Genomic DNA, 18,415 nt, shown 5'->3' with positions numbered 1-18,415 from the left:
TGGTATTTTTAGTAGACACGGGGTTTCACCATGTTGACCAGGCTGGTCTCGAACTCCTGACTTTGTGATTCGCCTGCCTCCGCCTCCCAAAGTGTTGGCATTACAGGCGTGAGCCACCGCGCCCAGCTAGAAAAGGACTTTCCTTAAAAAGTCACTTTATCCTTCTGGGCTCGAGAAGGAGCCAGTCTTTCCACAAAGGGAAAGACTATACAATAGAAAAGACTTTCTTCCTCCCTTCCCTTGTCCCGCAGGGCTACTGAGCCAAGGAAAGACTTTCATTTATTCCCATTTACTTATTTATTTATTTATTTATTTTGAGACGGGGTCTTGCTTTGTCGCCCAGGCTAGAGTGCAGTGGCGTGATCTTGGCTCACTGCAACCTCCACTTCCCGGGTTCAAGCGATTATCCTGCCTCAGCCTCCCGAGTAGCTGGGATTACAGGTGCACACCACCACCGTCGGCTAATTTTTGTACTTTTAGTAGAGATGGGGTTTCACCATGTTGTCCAGGCTGGTCTTGAACTCCTGACCTCAAGTGATCCACCCAACCCACCTCAACAATGATTGAGCTCACCGTTTTTGTTCTGTACCTGGGAAGATAAGCATTATCAGTGTGAAATCAAACAGACTTTAGTTTTAGGAACTAGACTTAGATTGCAGACCTAAAGTTACAAGGGACATGTTCTATTATTATTATTCTTATTATTATTATTAGACAGAGTCACTCTGTCATCCACACTGGAGTGCAGTGGCGCCATCTTGGCTCACTGGAACCTCCAGCTCCCAGGTTCAAGCGATTCTCCTGCCCGGGCCTACCCAAGTAGCTGGGATTGCAGGTATGGGTCACCACACCCGGCTAATTGTTTTTTTTTTTTTTTTTTTTTTTTTTGGTTTGTTTGTTTTTGGTTTTTTAATTTTTTTTTTTTACTAGAGACGGGATTTCACCATGTTGGCCAGGCTGGTCTGGAACTTCTGACCTCAGGTGATCTGCCCGCCTCCACCTCCCAAATTGTTGGGATTACAGGTGTGAGCCACAGCACCCGGCCCATTTTCTTGTTTTATGGGAGGAAGGATGGACGACAGCAAAGAACAATCTGTACTGGTGGTCCTGTGGAGATGCCTGAGGCCCTTTGTCTTTCTGTGAGGGTCTGGCTAATGTGTAATGCTTTGACACCGGGTTGTGAAGCAACGACAGCAGTTTGGGAAGCAGACAGCAGTGTTGCATGACTCAGTCTCCAGGCTTACCTTGGGCATAATGAATTTGGCAGCCCTGAGACTTTTATTTTCCTTTACATCCTACTAGCCAGCTTTGACTAGCAGTGTGATCCAGGGCCAATGACTGCCCCTCTATGGCCTTGGCATTACCACCTAACCGATGGGGATATGGTACTCCATTTTCTTGCCATGGAGCATATCAAGAGTTAGGGTCTGTCTTCAACTGTCTCATGAGTTGAAGAATTTCCGCCCTCTGCCTTTGCTCTGTAGCAACAGACAAATTGCTAGACCTTTCTGATTTCAGGTCCGATTTCTAGAAATACTTTATGCTGTCTTTCCTACTCTAGAAAATCTTTCCTGGCCGGGCACAGTGGCACACACCTGTAATCCCAGCACTTTGGGAAGCTGAGGCGGGAGGATCACTTGAGGTCGGGAGTTCGAGACCAGCCTGACCAACATGGAGAAACCCCATCTCTACTAAAAACACAAAATTAGCAGGGCGAAGTGGCACATGCCTGTAATCCCAGCTACTTGGGAGGCTGAGGCAGGAGAATCGCTTGAACCCGAGAGGCGGAGGTTGCAGTGAGCCGAGATGGCGCCATTGCACTCCAGCCTGGGCAACAAGAGTGAAACTCCTGGCCGGGCACGATGGCTCACGCCTGTAATCCCAGCACTTTGGGAGCCTGAAGCAGGCGGATCACGAAGTCAGGAGATTGAGACCATCCTGGCCAACACGGTGAAACCCCGTCTCTACTAAAAATACAAAAAAAATTAGCCGGGCATGGCAGCGGGCGACTGTAGTCCCAGCTGCTGGGGAGGCTGAGGCAGGAGAATGGCAAGAACCCGGGATGGGGAGCTTGCAGTGAGCCGAGATCGGGCCACTGCACTCCAGCCTGGGCGACAGAGCAAGACTCCATCTCAAAAAAAAAAGGAAAAAAAAGCGAAACTCCGTCTCTAAATAAATAAATAAATAAAGTATGTGGCCTCAGCCTCCGCAGCCAGCCGGGATATGCTGAGCCACCTCCTGGAAATGTTGGGAACAATGGACAGAGAGTCAGTGATCATCCACCCAGGTGGTTACCCAGTGTTGGCAGAGGCAGCTGGAGTACTTAAAGACTTTTCCACAGGACCACACACATGTTCATGTCATAAGGCCAGGAGGATGCTGAGTGTGAGACATGATGCTCTGTGAAGTAGAGCAGGCCCTTGAAGGTTTGTAGGAACTCAGGGCAAGGCTGGGAACTGGGCCCTGGTTCTTCGCTTTCTCCTGAGCCAGCTTCTTTAACCACAGTACTATATGTGTAGGGCACCCCCTGGTGGCCAATAAGGTAATGACAGTTTGCACTTAAGGATACAAGTGAGGACAAAATAGGTGAGCAACTCACCCTGGTTTGGAAGAAGTCTTGGGGCTATCCAGTTTTAAAACTGAGAGGGAAAAAATAAAGAAGAACAAGGCAAGAAAATAGATGTCTTAGATTTGGCAAATCACCACCATCTGGCTGTTGACAAGGAGGAGATAAGTTATTCCCTTTTATCGATGGGGCTACTGAGACCAGAGAGTAAACTCCCTATTCACAAAGTCCAGCAGGTGCAGAGTTGAAATAGATTACACTGAGTTACACTAATAGGGGAAAGAAGACCAGCAGTTACCCTAGGTGGCAAGTAAATCTTTCTCACTTCTTCTTTTTTTTTTTTTTTTTGAGACGGAGTTTCGCTCTCGTTGCCCAAGCTGGAGTGCAACGGCATGATCTCAGCACACCTCACTGCAACCTCCGTCTCCGGGGTTGAAGCGATTCTCCTGCCTCAGCCTCCGGAGTAGCTGGGATTACAGGCATGCGCCACCACGCCGGGCTAATTTGTATTTTTAGTAGAGACGGGGTTTCTCCATGTTGATCAGGCTGGTCTTGAACTCCTGACCTCAGGTGATCCGCCCTCCTCGGCCTCCCAAAGTGCAGAGATTACAGGCCTGAGCCACAGCACCTGGCGGATTGATCTTTATTGGACACCTGGGGCGATAGGGAACCCTCCTAGGCCTCGTGGGGGCGACAAAGACCAAAATATCAAAATGTCTCACCCACCTTAGAACCTGGGAGAAGTAGGTAGGGGACTACTGTTTCCTCTAGCCTACAGAAACTCAAGTTCAAAGACTCGTTCAGCCTCACTAAAGAATCTTACCTAACTCACGACTAGAATTTGGAAGAAGAAGGCCCCTTGGTTTCTCAAATTCAGCACTAACATTTCACAGATAAGGAAACTGAGGACCAGAGAGGTTGAATGAAATTATGGCAGTAGGCCTGGCGCGGTGGCTCACGCCTGTAATCCCAGCACTTTGGGAGGCCGAAGTGGGTGGATCAGGAGGTCAGGAGTTCGAACCCAGCCTGGCCAAGATGGTGAAATCCTGTCTCTACTAAAAATACAAAAATTAGCTGGGTGTGGTGGCAGACACCTGTAATCCCAGCTACTCAGTAGGCTGAGTCAGGGAACTGCTTGAACCCGGGAGGCGCAGGTTGCAGTGAGCTGAGATCACGCCACTGCACTCCAGCCTGGGTGACAGGGTGAGACTCGCTCTCAAAAAAAAAAGAAAAGAAAAGAAAAAAAAAAACAGAAATTATGGCGGCTAGACATGGTAGCTCACATCTGTCATCCCAGCACTTTTGGAGGTCAAGGTGGGAGGATTGCACTTTGGGAGGTCAAGGTGGGAGGATTACTTGAGCCCAGGAGTTCAAGACCAGCCAGGGCAACATGGTGAAGCCCTGTCTCTACAAAAAAATACAAAACTTAGCCGGGTGTGATGGCGTGAACACCTGTAGTGCAAGTTACTCAGGAGGCTGAGGTGGCAGAATCGCTTGAGCCCAGGAGGTCGAGGCTGCAGGGAGCAATGACTGTGGCACTGCACACCATCATGGGTGACAAAGCAAGACCCTATCTCAGAAAAAAAAAAAAAAAGAAAGAAAGAAAGGAAGAAAAAGATAAAGGGGCCGGGCGCAGTGGCTCATACCTGTAATCCCAGCACTTTGTGAGGCCGAGGCAGGCGGATCACTTGAGGTCAGGAATTCGAGACCATCCTGGCCAACATGGTGAAACCCTGTCTCTACTACAAATACAAAAATTAGCCGGGCATGGTGGCAGGTACCTGTGTTCCCAGCTACTTGGGAGGCTGAGGCAGGAGAATCGCTTGAGCCCAAGAGGCAGAGGCTGCAGTGAGCCAAGATCACGCCACTGCACTCTGGCCTGGGCAACAGAGCGAGACTCTGTCTCAAAAAACAAACAAACCAAAAAATAAAAAAAGAAAAAGAAGATCGTTTGGGCCCATCTTGTATGTTTCCTGTCCCATTCCTACCATCATTTTCCCAAGGAGTCCTGGGAGATTGGTATCAGAAACCAACACCTGGGTGCTTAGTGTGCTCATTGCTGCTGAGGCATCATGGCTTCTAAGCCCTTTCAGCCAACAGAGCAAGGAAATACTTACACCTATAGTCTTCTATGTATATGCTAGCCAGTGTAAATATGCATATATAATTATTTCTGTCTAATAGTTGCCACATTGATAAAGTAAAAAACAAACAGGTGAAGTGCATATGAATAACATTTTATTTAACCCACCCTATCTAAAATATTACCAAAACTTTTCACATATAAGCAGTATAAAAATTACTGAGTTGTGTTACATTCATTTTCGTTGTACTAAATCTTGGATATCTAGTGTCTATTTTCCACTTACAGCATGTTTCAATTTGGCCTAATACAATTTCAAGCCACATGTGGCTAGTAACTTAACCATATTGGACAGACAGGTCTCCAGAAGTAGACAGGTAAACAAACAGGCAATCATAATGCAGGGTCATAAGTGCAATGACAGGTGCAAGAGGCCAGAAGGGCCACTTGACTCAGCAGGGGAGAGGAATAGAATTGGAAAGGTTTTCCAGTGTGACATCTGAGTTGTCTTGGAGAACACAAGAGAGTTAGCCAAGATGGGGAAGCGGGTATAAAAGCCAGGACTGAAAGAGCCTAAAGAACTGTCCATCTTTCAGGGCAACTGAGCACACACAATGGACCAAGCAGGGGACGATGCTGGTGGAGACATCCACAACTACCAGACTAAAGAATCTGGACTTGGCCGGACGCAGTGGCTCACGCCTGTAATCCCAGCACTTTGGGAGGCCGAGGTGGGTGGATCACCTGAGGTCAAGAGATCGAGACCATCCTGGCCAACATGGTGAAACCCTGTTTCTACTAAAAACACAAAAATTAGCCAGGCGTGGTGGCGGGCGCCTGTAGTCCCAGTTTTTCGGGAGGCTGAGGCGGGAGAATGGCGTGAACCCGGGAGGCGGAGCTTGCAGTGAGCCCAGATTGCGCCACTGCACTCCAGCCTGGGCGACAGAGCGAGACTCCGTCTCAAACTGAACAAACAAACAAACACACAAACAAAAAGGATCTGTCTATGTTCAGCGGCTGAGTTGGGAGCTGAGAGACTAGGGAAGGGAGGAGGAGGCTGGCTGATACTGTGACCCACGTGAGAAAGAATGAAGTCTGAGCTCGGGACGAGGCTTTAGAGACGGAGACACCTTGAGAGTGATTATATGGGAATCCTCAGATCTCTCTCTCTCTCTCTCTCTGTCTCTCTCTCTCTCTCTCTCTCTCTTTTTTAATGCACGAGTGCCTAGTTTTAATTCCCTGATGAACTTCAGAGCTGCAGAAGAACTTCAGAGTGGGAAAATAATAGCAGCCGTTCCCAGGTGTCCCATATTATCTGTGCAAAGGCACTATGCTTAGTCCTTTCATACATGATTTTATTTCATCACCCTGAGCGGTAACAGAATCATTCCTGTTTTACAAGTGACAAATAATATGAAGCCGACTAAGAGTTCACAGCTCTAGGGCACGCTGGTAGCGTTGGACTGAGACTAAAGACCTCCCGACATGCCAACATCCCTCAACCCAAGGAGATCCGTTTTCCGTTCCCGCCTTCGGAGGCCAGCGGCCCGCCCCACACTGCATCTCGCTCCTGACGGCCCGTCTAGCCGTCCCGCGTCTCTAGTGTTTTCCCTTCTTGCCCATCTACCCGCAGGCTTCCTCTCGTCTGCACTCCCACATTGGCCCCTCTACCCGCCCGCCTCTCTATGGTTCCCCCATCTCCCCAGGCCCAGCCATCCGCCTTGTTACAACTTCTCCTTCTCTAAGCTCCTCAGCACTGGAGCCAGCGGGTCCTAGGCGGGTTGGGTCGGCTATCCAGGCTGCCTCTCTGGTCCAGCCGAGAGGAAACGGCGGCCAGTGAGAGTGCTTTTAGGAAAGGCCCGGGCCGTGACTGGGGAGAGTCCCTGGGAAAAAGGAGCGCGTTTCGGGCCCTTTGCGAAAACGCTCCGGCTGGAAACACAAGGCTCCGAGAGGAAGGAGCCGCTCTCCGCTCTGACCCACCCCACCCCCTTCAGTAAGTGGGGACCCCTCCGCCCCCCAACTCCCCAAACGATCACGCTCCGCCGAGGGGCTTCCTGTCTCTCGTTCATTTTTGTTCTGACAGCGCTGGGAACCAACGGGGAGATCGGCATGTGCCCACCTCATCACACAGACGAAAACCTCAGGCGCCAGAATGGGGAGGAACTCGCTCAGAACCAGCCAGGAGCCAGCTGGGGCTCCCGACTCTCGGTTCTGGGAACCTCCGTGTTTTTCTGTTGGAAGATAGGCGGGGTAGGTAGCGACAAGAAGGGTCCTGAGAGAGGCGTGGAGGACCCCCACAATCCGGTTCCAAGCCGGAGTCCAGTCTTACCTCTCAGGATTCCCCCTTTCGTGTAGCAAAGCGGATATGATTCTTTCCCTTAAAAGTCGTTAAACGTAGCTGTTCAGGTGGATTTACCACGAAGCTAACAAAGCTTAACCTTCCGAGGCTCCTCGCGGGCACGACCACTTCTCTACCTAGTGGGTGTCAACAATTCAAAGAATATTTAAGATTAGTCACTGCTCAAAAAAGTTTGCCATGCCTTGTAAACTTAAATTCATACCTGAAAGAAACGTGATTTTGATTTTCCCAAACTCGACCGTGCTAAATCTGCAACTGTCCTGAATCTGAAATAAAACTTGCTTAAACTGTAAATTGTTGTGGTATGAAATACAGATCGAAGGATGCAGGGAGGAAAGTGTGACAGAGCTGTGTAAGGTTGTAAATTAATAAAAATGTCTTGTATGCTTTGTAATTGGAGGTTGCATATGGTAATTGTCATCTTGTAAATGTCATTAGGTGGGATTTATTTTCTCATACTAAATGTTCGCTTGCGTATCTTATTTTGTATTTTTAGCTTAGTACTCTTTTTCTTAATTGGATAAGCTTCGCTTTCTGCAAAATCTGGACCTGCCTCCCCTCACAGTCAGTGAGCGCTCAATATATATTAGCTATTATTGTTAATGTTATTGTTACTTTGCAGATCGAACAGGAAGGTTTGAGGAGGATCTCTGAGGATTACTATTGGCGTAGGACTTCAGACGGCCATTGTTACCAGCTACTTATTCATCTCTGTATTCATTTCACATTCAATACACTTATGTGTTGATTCACTAATTCAATTCATGTGTATTGAATATCTGAATACTCCCAGACACTAGTGTGGACGTCAGAGATATGGGAGGTGAAGATGTGAACATGGTGTCTACCTTCAGGGAACTGACAGTATCATGAGAATTATCATGGAATTGATTTGAGGTTTTCAAAATTCAGATTACAAAAACAGTCTACAGGCTCCCACACCAACATTTTATTATGAAAAATTTCAAATATATAGAAAAGTTGAAAGAATCGCATAGTGAACATCCATATACTTACCATACCAGGTTTATAGTTTTTAAATAGCATCTACAGTTTGATCCTGAAAGGTCATCATGTTCAGCCAATTATTATTATTATTATTATTATTATTATTATTTTGAGATGGAGTCTTGCTCTGTCACCCAGGCAGGAGTGCAGTGGTGTGATCTCCGCTCGCTGCAACCTCTGCCTCCTGGGTTCAAGCGATTCCCCTTGCCTCAGCCTCCTGAGTAGCTGAGATTACAGGCACCTGCCACCATGCCTGGCTAATTTTTGTATTTTTAATAGAGACGGGGTTTCACCATACTGGTCAGGCTGGTCTCAAACTCCTGACCTCAGGTGATCCTCCTGCCTTAGCCTCCCAGAGTGCTGGGATCACAGGCGTGAGCCACTGTGCCCGGCCTCTTTGTAGTTTTTTTGAGATGGAGTCTCACTCTGTTGCCCAGGCTAGAGTGCAGTGGCCCGATTTTGGCTCACTGCAACCTCCACCTCCTGGGTTCAAGCAATTCTCCTGTCTCAGCCTCCCGAGTAGCTGGGATTACAGGCATGTGCCACCACGTGGGCCTGGCTAATTTATTTGTTTGGTTTTTTATTTACTTAGTAGAGACAGGGTTTCACCATGTTGGCCATGCTGGTCTAGAACTCCTGACCTCAGGTGATCCACCCGCTTTGGCCTCTCAAAGTGCTGGGATTATAGGCGTGAGCCACCGCGCCCAGCCTATTTAGTTAGTTTTGAGACAGGGTCTGGCTGCTCTGTTGCCCAGGCTAGATTACAGTGGCACGGTCATGGCTCACTGCAGCCTCAACCTCCTGGGCTCAGGTAATCCTCCCACCTCAACCTGCTAAGTAGCTGCGACTACAGGCATGCACAACTACACCGCGCTTTTATTGCGTTTGTGTTTTGGTTTTGTTTGTTTTGTTTTTGGTAGAGATGGCTGTGGTGATGTGTTGCCCAGGCTGGTCTGGAACTCCTGGGTTCAAGGGATCCTCCTGCCTCTGCCTCCTAAAGTGCTAGAATTAGAGGCATGAGCCACTGAACCCCACCCAACTCACCCATTTAAAGTGTATAATTCAATAGTCAGTATATTCATAGTTGTGTGCAAATATCACGATGTCAACGTTAGAACACTTTCATCACCTCAAAGAGAGATCCCATGCCCTTTAGGTATCACTCCTCTATTCTTCCTTCCCTCCAACTCTCTATCCCCACCCACCCTAAGGAACCACAAAGCTACACTCTGCCGCTACAGATTACCCTATTCTGGTATTAATAGTCTTCTAATATGTGGTCCTTTGTGCCTGGCTTCTTTCACTTAATCTATTTTTAAATTTTATTTTATTGACACATAATATTTTACATAGTTTGGGGTATATGTGAGTATTTGTGACACGCATAGAATGTGTAATGATCAATCAAATCGGGGCATTTGGGGTAACCACCATTCTTGAGTGTTCATCATTTCTATGTGTTGGGAACATTTCAAGTGCTCTCTCCTAACTACTTTGCAATATACAGACTGGGCACAGTGGCTCACACCTGTAATCCCAGGACTTTGGGAGGCCAAGGCGGGTGGATCACGAGGTCAGGAGTTCTAGACCAGCCTGGCCAAGATGGTGAAACCCCGTCTCTACTAAAAACATAAAAATTCGCCAGGCATGCTGGTGGGCACCTGTAATCCCACCTACTCAGGAGACTGAGGCAGGAGAATTGCTTGAACCCGGGAGGCGGAGGTTGCCGTGAACCGAGATCGCGCCACTGCACTCCAGCCTGGGCAACAAGAGCAGAACTCCATCGCAAAAAAAAAGTATGTCTTCTGTGTAGCTGTATGTTGGTACCCATTAACCAACCTTCATTTGTCCCCGCTTCCACCACACACCCTTCCCAGCCTCTAAGTTAGCATAAACGTTCATCCATGTTTTCGCACAGATCAGTATTTTACTCATTTATGGCCAAATAGTATTCCACTCTATGGATATACCACATGTTGTTTATGGACATTTGGGTCGTTTCTGCTTTTTGGCTGTTATGAATAATACTGCTACAAGCATTTGTTTACAAGTTTTTGTGTGCACGTATATTTCAGTTTTCTTGGGTACATAGAAAAATGAAAGGGAGAGGAATTGCAGAGCCATCTAACTAACTCTATCAGCCAATTTCTTTTAAAAGGCAGGAAATCTAGGCTCCGTGAGGAGAAGTGAAGTGCTCAGGTTTTACAGGAAGGTAGAGATGGAAAGAAGCGAGGCAAATCTTCTGATTCCAAGTCCAAGACTCTTCCTGCCATTTTCTTTTTCTTTTTCGTTTTCTTTTCTTTCTTTCTTTCTTTTTTTTTTCTTTCTTTTTTAAATGGAGTCTTGCTCTGTCTCCCAGGCTGGAGTGCAATGGTGCTATCTGGGCTCACTGCAACCTCCGCCTCCCCGGTTCAAGCGATTCTCCTGCCTCAGCCTCCTGAGTAGCTGGGATTGCAGGCACCTGCCACTGCGCCCCACTAAAATCCTCTTGCAATTTTCTAATGGCTCTGTGTAGCCGGGCTTCTGGCCTCAAGTCATGCAGTAGTCTGTTAGTGTTCTGCTAGGCACTGAGGGACTCAGAAACCAGACCACAGACGAAAAGGCAAGGAACCCAGATTTGTTTTTAAATTTTAAAATTTTATATTTATTTTATGTTTATTTTTTGAGACAGGGTCTTACTTTGTCACCCAGGCCAGAGTGCAGTGGCGTGATCTTGGCTCACTGCAGCCTCAACTTCCCAAGCTCAAGCAATCCTCCTGCCTCAGCTCCCCAAGTTGCTGGGACTACAGGCACGCTCCACTGTGCACATTAATGTTTGTATTTTTAGTAGAGACGGGGCCACCACGCCCAGCCAGAACCCACATTTATTGAGCACCAGTTGGTTCCAGGCATCACATAGACCTTCAGCATTCTCAATTGGTGGCATTCTAACTACAACCCTGCCAAACGGCATTATGGTGCCCACTTTGTAGATGTCAGCTAGACACTTAGAGGGGACGTTGCTTGCCCAGAGTTGCACAGCAAGTGGACAAATGGATCTGGACCCAGGTTTGCCTGATTTGAAAGCTTATGGTAATTCCACTAAACAGTGCTCTCCTCTGTGAATATTTAATAGCTTTAGCGAGGTTAGGGAGAAAAAAAGGGAAAAAAAATACTCAATAGCCTTAAGCTCTGGTACAAAATTCTTCCACCTGCATGAATTCAATTTCTCACTCGTTCATTCACCAAACACTCACTGAGGCATATACATGCCTTCTCTATAGGGATGCAGAGATGACATACTTCCAGCTCCCAAAAAAGGGAAACTGGGGGATGAGTTCTGTGTGCTATAAATGATCTCTTTTAATAAAGAGCTTCTCAGTAAGAAATAGACCAGGCGCAGTGGCTCACGCCTGTAATCCCAGCACTTCGGGAGGTTGAGGTGAGGCAGGCAGATCACGAGGTCAGGAGATCGAGACCATCCTGGCTAACACGATGAACCCCCGTCTCTACCAAAAATACAGAAAAGCCAGGCGTGGTGGTGGGCGCCTGTAGTCCCAGCTACTCGGGAAGCTGAAGCAGGAGATTTGCTTGAATCAGGGAGGCGGAGGTTGCAGTGAGCTGAGATCACGCCACTGCACTCCAGCCTGGGCTGTTTCTCAAAAAAAAAACAAAAGAAATGAAATGAAATGATTTCACACCAAGAGATTACTGAACATTTTAAAGTTTGACTATCAGATATTGATAAGAATGTTAAGCAACAGAGGTCCCTATTTATTGCTAGTGGGAGTGCCAAATGGTAGTAATTATTATAGCTAACTCATAGCACCTACTGTGTGCCATACATTGTCCAAAATACTTTACATATAATGACTTCTTTAATCATCATAGCAACTGTGTGAAGTAGGTTTTATTATCATCCTCATTTTGCAAATTAGGAAACCTGGACAGAAAGGGCTGACTTATGCATTCAACACAGTAGCAGATACAGTGCCTAGGGCCCATGATACTCTTAGCGACCCACAACATTTAAACATTTATTTTAGGCTGGGCGCGGTGGCTCACGCCTGTAGTCCCAGCACTTTGGGAGGCTGAGGTGGGCAGATCACCTGAGGTCAGGAGTTCGAGACCAGCCTGGCCAACATGGTGAGACCCTGTCTCTACTAAAAATACAAAAATTAGCCGGGCGTGGTGGCACATGCCTGTAGTCCCAGCTACTCACGAGGCTGAGGCAGGAGAATCGCTTGAGCCCTGATTTTTATATATATAAATCAAAAGAAAAGAAAGGGGAATATAGCTTTGGAAGACCAGGCAGAAGGATCGCTTAAGGCTAGGAGTTCAAGACGAGCCTGGGCAAGGTAAGACAGCAAGACCCCCATCTCTATAAAATAAGAAGAAGAAAGAAGGAGGAGGAGGAGGAGATAATTCAGCCTAAGTGGTGTTTGTTTTTATTTTACACTACTATATCACAAAATATAATTTCATATATATGTATGAATGAAAGGATCATGATTAGGATCATGTTTAAGTATCTCCTATCCTGCCCTTTCAAGAAAACTACTTAAAGATGTTTCCAAACTCTTCCATCTCTCTTCTCAGTGGTTTGTCACAATGCTTCTACAGTTCCATACAGAAGAAAGAAAAATGGTCCAGAGAAGTGTAGTGACTTATCCAAGGTGACACCTCCAGGAATGACTAAACTGGGCAGCTAAGAAGAGCCCTGTCTTTGGTCTTTGGTGCTGCCGAAAACCCCGCGTCTTTGAGGTCTTTCCTCCCAAACATAACATCAGCTTGCGGGTTTTTGCGTCCTCCCAGGACCTCCTGTGTTGCTGTTTACTGAATATTTTTCTCTCCACTGCCTTTTTTTTTTTTGACAGAGTCTTTCTGTCGCTCAGGCTGGATGCAGTGGCGAGATCATGGCTCACTGCAGCCTCGACTTCCCAGCCTCAAGCGATCCTCCCACCTCTGCCTCCCGAGTAGCTGAGAATACAGGCATGAGCCACCGCACCCGGCCTACACCGACATTTATAAACTTGGCGTCATTATATTGTCATGAGCAGGGCAGAGATAACCACAAAAACGTTTACTGTGGAAACAAAGCAAAGCGTCTTCAGTTCTGCTGAGGTTCCCCTGACTGCTAGAGCCTCGAGTCGGCCTGCGTTGGTTTAGAAGGAACGCTGGGATTTGTTCCCAGGGTGTTACAGGCGTCCTAGTGCCATCAGAGCGTTCCCTCGGAGGGACCAACAGGTAATTAGAGAGTGAACAACTCACTTTCTCTCGTGCTCAGCCGCCACGCCCCGCCACGCCACGCCCCCTGCTGCGCCACGCCCCCCGCCGCCCCGCAGTGAGTCTGCGCAGTAGCTCCTACGCCAGTTCGAGCCCCACCCCTTTTCAGAGCGAACATTGGCCTCGGGGGCGGGGCTTGGGCACAAGATGGCCGCTGCGCGCCCGGAGCCCCGGAGTCCGAGCGCACCGACCCCGGAGTCGCGATCCCAGGAGCCACTGGACCTGGTGCGGGCAAGGAAGGGGCCTGGGCGTGGGGCTCGAGGTGGGAGGAGGTCGTAGTGTAGGGGGCGGGGCCAGGGCGGGGCCTATGAGGGGTGGGCGGGGGAGGTATTTAGTGCTGTGGCCCTGGGGGTGGGGCTTGTTGGGGTTGCGCGAGGGGCGGGGCAGGGGAGGAGAGCATGCCTTGGTGGGCGGGGCGTGGGAGGAACCTATGGGTGGTGGGCGGGGCTGGATGGGGGCGGAGTCTGAGGACGGTGTTGTCTTGTGGGGCGGGTTTGGGTCCAGGGAAGGGGGCTTACCATGGATAATTTGCATAATTTGGGTGGAGCCTTGTAAGGGGCGGGGCCTCAAATTATAGGGCTAATTCTAGGGTAGAAGGTTGGGAAGGTGACCCTGAAAAACGTGGGGGATTATGATTGGAGCACCTGTGTTGGGGTAGGGGATAATTTTGCAGGGTCTTAGTGATGCTTCTCGAATGCCCAAGGGAGGATTTGGGAGTAGAAGTGGGTGGTCTAGGTGACTTTGGAACTTCCTCCACGTTCCCCCACTCGGAATTAGAGTAATTGAGGACATTCATTCATTCAACAAACATTTACTGAGCTCCTACTTCGGCTCTGTAAATAGAGAAGTGACCAAGACAGACAAGGGCTGTGTTCTCTTGGAGCCTGCAGTCTCTTGAGGGGAGAGAAACAATCAATGAGAGTCACTGTGATATGTTCTATAAAGGAAATAAAAATTGAGCCAATACTGTGGGGGTGGGGGAGCTAAATTTAGACGAGAGAAGTCAGCTGGGTGCTGGCTTATGTTTAAGCTGGGGTCAGAGAGATAAGTGGAGCTACGTCGCCACAGATATTATAGTGACATTTTGGGATAAGTACATTTGGAGCCATTGGAGGGTTTTGAGTACGAAAAATGACTTGATCTGATTTACATTTTCAAAAGACCTTCAGGCTATTCTAGGGAGGTGGGTTACAAGCCAGCAGAAGTAGCAACAGATGCCCTTGGGTTTTTCAATTGTGGAGGCGCCAAGTGATGGGGCTTTAAGTAGGGTGGAGAAGAAAAGGTGGGATCCATAATATATTTTGGACAGGAGGGGAAATGATGAGGATACAACAGAATGCTGAAGGATGGGCCAGGCGCAGTGGCTCACGCTTGCAATCGCAGCACTTTGGGAGGCAGAGCCAGAAGGATCTCTTGAGCCCAGTAGTTGGAAACCAGCCTGGGCAACATAGTGGGACTCCCTCAACATTAAAAAGTAATAATAATAATTTTTTTTGTTTTGCTGTTTAAGATGGAGTCTTATTCTGTCGCCTGGGCTGGAGTGCAGTGGCATGATCACATCTCACTGCAACCTCCACCTCCTGGGTTCAAGCGATTCTTGTGTCTTAGTCTCCCAAGTAGCTAGCATTACAGGCAGCAGCCACAACACCTGGCTAATTTTTGCATTTTTAGTAGAGACGGTGTTTTGCCATGTTGGCCAGGCTGGTTTCGAACTCCTGACCTCAAGTGATCCACCTGCCTTGGCCTCCCAAAGTGCTGGGATTACAGGCCTGAGCCACTGTACCTGGCCAGAAATAAATTTTTTTTTAACTAGCTGGGTGTGGTGGTGCACGCCTGTAGTCCCAGCTACTCAGGGAGCTGAAGTGGGAGGATCGCTTGAGCCCAGGAGGTCGAGGTTGCAATGAGCCACGATCGTGCCACTGCACTCCAGCCTGGGCAACAGTTTGAGACCCTGTCTGAAAATAATAAAGGAGCCGAAGCTTTTGTTTTGTTTTGTTTTTTGAGACGGAGTCTCGCTCTGTCGCCCAGGCTGGAGTGCAGTGGCCGGATCTCAGCTCACTGCAAGCTCCGCCTCCCGGGTTTACGCCATTCTCCTGCCTCAGCCTCCCGAGTAGCTGGGACTACAGGCACCAACCACCTCGCCCGGCTAGTTTTTTGTATTTTTTTTAGTAGAGACGGGGTTTCACCGGGTTAGCCGGGATGGTCTCGATCTCCTGACCTCGTGATCCGCCCGTCTCGGCCTCCCAAAGTGCTGGGATTACAAGCTTGAGCCACCGCGCCCGGCCGGAGCCGAAGCTTTAATAATTGGGGCGTGCTGGGGCGATCTTGAGGCAGGTTCCACAGGCTCCTGTTTCTTCTCCTTTTGCCCAGGTCCTGGTGCCTGATGACTGCCGGCCCGGCACACCCCCGAGTGACCTCATCGAGATCCAGGTGGTGAAGGTGACAGACACCACTCTGGTCCCTGAGCCCCCAGAGCCAGGTTCTTTCCACTGTGCCTTGTGCCCTGCTGCCTTCCGGCTGGTTTCCGAGCTGCTGTTCCACGAACATGGCCACCTGGCCGGGGCCGAGGGAGGCGGGCCTGGTGGGGACCCCAGCCGGTGCCACGTGTGCGGCCACAGCTGCCCGGGCCCCGCCAGCCTGCGCGCACACTACAGCCTGCACACGGGGGAGCGGCCCTACCGCTGCGCGCTCTGCCCCCGCGCCTTCAAGGCCTTGGCGCCCCTGCTCCGGCACCAGCACCGACACGGGGTGGAGCCGGGCACCTCTCGGAGGCCTCTGGACGCAGCGGCCGTTGCAGAACAGAGGCCCGGGGTAGCCCCGGAAAGGGCGGAGGTGGTGATGGCGGCAGCGGCGGCGGGCGCAGCGGTGGGGAAGCCTTTTGCCTGCAGATTCTGCGCCAAGCCCTTCCGCCGCTCCTCAGACATGCGAGACCACGAGCGCGTGCACACTGGTGAGCGGCCGTACCATTGCGGCATCTGCGGCAAGGGCTTCACCCAGTCCTCGGTGCTTAGCGGCCACGCCCGCATCCACACGGGCGAGCGCCCGTTCCGCTGCACGCTCTGCGACCGCACCTTCAACAACTCCTCCAACTTCCGCAAGCACCAGCGCACCCACTTCCACGGGCCGGGGCCGGGGCTGGGAGACTCTGGAGGCCAGCTGGGCTCGTCGGCGGCTCAGGGGTCGGGGAGCCGGTGTGGGGCAGGGGACCCTGCGGAGGAGGGGCGGGGGGAGACCGCGAAGGTGAAGGTGGAGGCCGACCAGTAGGCTGCAGGAACATGGGTTAGTTAAGGCGGAGGTAGGCGGCGACCCGGGGGGCGGGGGTGGGAAAACGGAGGCAGGGGACAGAAGAGGGGAGATTGGGGGAGAGATGACAGCTGCAGGGATGGCTGTGAGCTGCTAACGATGGAGAGCAGAGAGAGAGGGCCGGGCTCCAGACTCCCATACGCCCACATAGCACCTCTGCCAGGCCTAGGAGAGGAGGGGTGCAGCTCTTGCTGCTCTGCAGGTGTGTGGCCAAAGGCAAGGTCCAGGGGCTGGATGTCACTGCCCCGATGCCTCTTGGTTGGCTTGTCCTTGTGCAAGACCCGGCCTGTCACGACAGAGCCTGGGCACTTCAGAGGAGAAGCCAGGATCGAATGGAAGGGGGGAATTGGGGTCCACCATAGTGTTCTGCTCTGGTCCTCCATGGGTGGACCAGGATGGAGTCTCTTGCCTACCTCACTGCGTTGCACTGGACCTGGGATGCCTATCCACCCTCAGGCAGAAGACACTCACCAGGTTGTCTGTGAAGAGACTCTGGGATCCCATCACCTCAAAGCCAGAGGGTCTCCAAGTCACAGCTGAGAGCACTTGAGCCTCAAGGATGTAAGCCTGACCATAGGACTCCAACAGCGGCAACCCCCGCCCCCTCCCCCATTGTGGTCTGTCCTTAACCCATCCACTCTTCTTCAGAGGCAACTGAGAACACATGAAGCAAGCAGCTACCTAGCATCCCCCTCCTAAAGCTTTAGACTCAGAGCCCATGGTCCCCCACAAGCCTCAAGGTAGCCTCAGGTTTCTCTGATTTCCTCCACTCCCAGTTCGAAGCAAACAGCTTACTGCCTAGTCCCCACCAAACCCAAGGAAGGGCTGGCTGATGGCAGCATGGTGGGCTGGCCAGGGTGTGGAGTGAAAGAGTCACTGTGGTGGGAGCGAGAGGAGGACTTGGGAGCTGGAGGTGTGACACCTTCAGTTCTGTTCCTATTAAAGGACCTTGTGAAGGGCTTCTCTGTCGGTCTTGTATTGGGATTGTCCACTTTGGGGAGGTGGGGGAGGAGGGGCCACACCGTGGTCTTGCCACCAGCAGTGAGTTGCATCATACCTTCCTCCAAGCTTCTGTCCCCCCATCCTTAGAATGGGGAGTGAATACGCCCCACTGTGTGGTTACGCGTTACGTGGTTCAGCTGTAGGAGAGGGGGTCAGGGAAGTTTGGCAAAAGCACTCTCAGTGTGCCTTGCATGCTTGTTGAGTGAGAGCCTCTGATTTGCACACCTTTCTGTTCACCCAGTGGGCCCCATGAGATAACTCACAATGTGAACAGAACTCATTCCGTTTTCCTCAAAGAAACTTCCATGCTTCTGATGTCATTGGCACCACCACCCAAGCTGGGTTCCTGGGCAGGTTTAAACCTTCTTCATCCTCATCCTTATGTCCAATCCCTTATCAGTTTCCCTCAATTGAGCCAGTTAAATATCTTTGGAATTGGAACGTCTTTTCAGCATCACCACACTCGTAGACCAACAGTCGTCTCACACATGTACAACTGCATAGCAGTCCAGTGGCTGCCCTCTTTTGTTTTTTTATTTTTATTTTAATTTTTTGAGATAGAGTTTTGCTTTTGTTGCCCAGGTTGGAGTCCAATGGCACAATCTCGGCTCACTGTAACCTCTGCCTCCTGGGTTCAAGCAATTCTGCCTCAGCCTCCTGAGTAGCTGGGATTACAGGAGGGCACCCCCGTGCTCAGCTAATTTTTGTTTTTTTTGTGGAGATGGGGTTTCACCATGTTGGCCAGGCTGGTCTGGTCTCAAATTCCTGACCTCAGGTGATCTACTCGCCTCGGCCTCCCAAAGTGTTGGGATTATAGGCATGAGCCATT

The 18,415-nt window shown here is 50.1% G+C and overlaps 3 protein-coding genes across 6 annotated transcripts in view; 2 read left to right on the top strand and 1 right to left on the bottom strand.

Annotated features, from left to right (window-relative positions):
- Positions 1-18,415, bottom strand: part of ZNF580 (zinc finger protein 580) — a 209,189-nt gene that overhangs the window by 8,815 nt on the left and 181,959 nt on the right. The window lies entirely within an intron of this gene.
- FIZ1 (FLT3 interacting zinc finger 1) overlaps positions 1-18,415 on the top strand; it is a 255,628-nt gene that overhangs the window by 208,419 nt on the left and 28,794 nt on the right. The window lies entirely within an intron of this gene.
- On the top strand, positions 13,395-17,544 carry ZNF784 (zinc finger protein 784). The gene is made up of 2 exons (XM_050771785.1): positions 13,395-13,506; positions 15,652-17,544. The coding sequence occupies exons 1-2, from the start codon at positions 13,429-13,431 to the stop codon at positions 16,543-16,545; spliced, it is 972 nt and encodes a 323-aa protein (XP_050627742.1). The 5' UTR covers positions 13,395-13,428; the 3' UTR covers positions 16,546-17,544.

Source organism: Macaca thibetana, chromosome 19, assembly GCF_024542745.1.
Source record: "Macaca thibetana thibetana isolate TM-01 chromosome 19, ASM2454274v1, whole genome shotgun sequence".
NCBI classification, from domain to species: domain Eukaryota; kingdom Metazoa; phylum Chordata; class Mammalia; order Primates; family Cercopithecidae; genus Macaca; species Macaca thibetana.
Note: the sequence above shows the minus strand (reverse complement) of the source record. Positions and strands in the feature narration are given on the sequence as shown.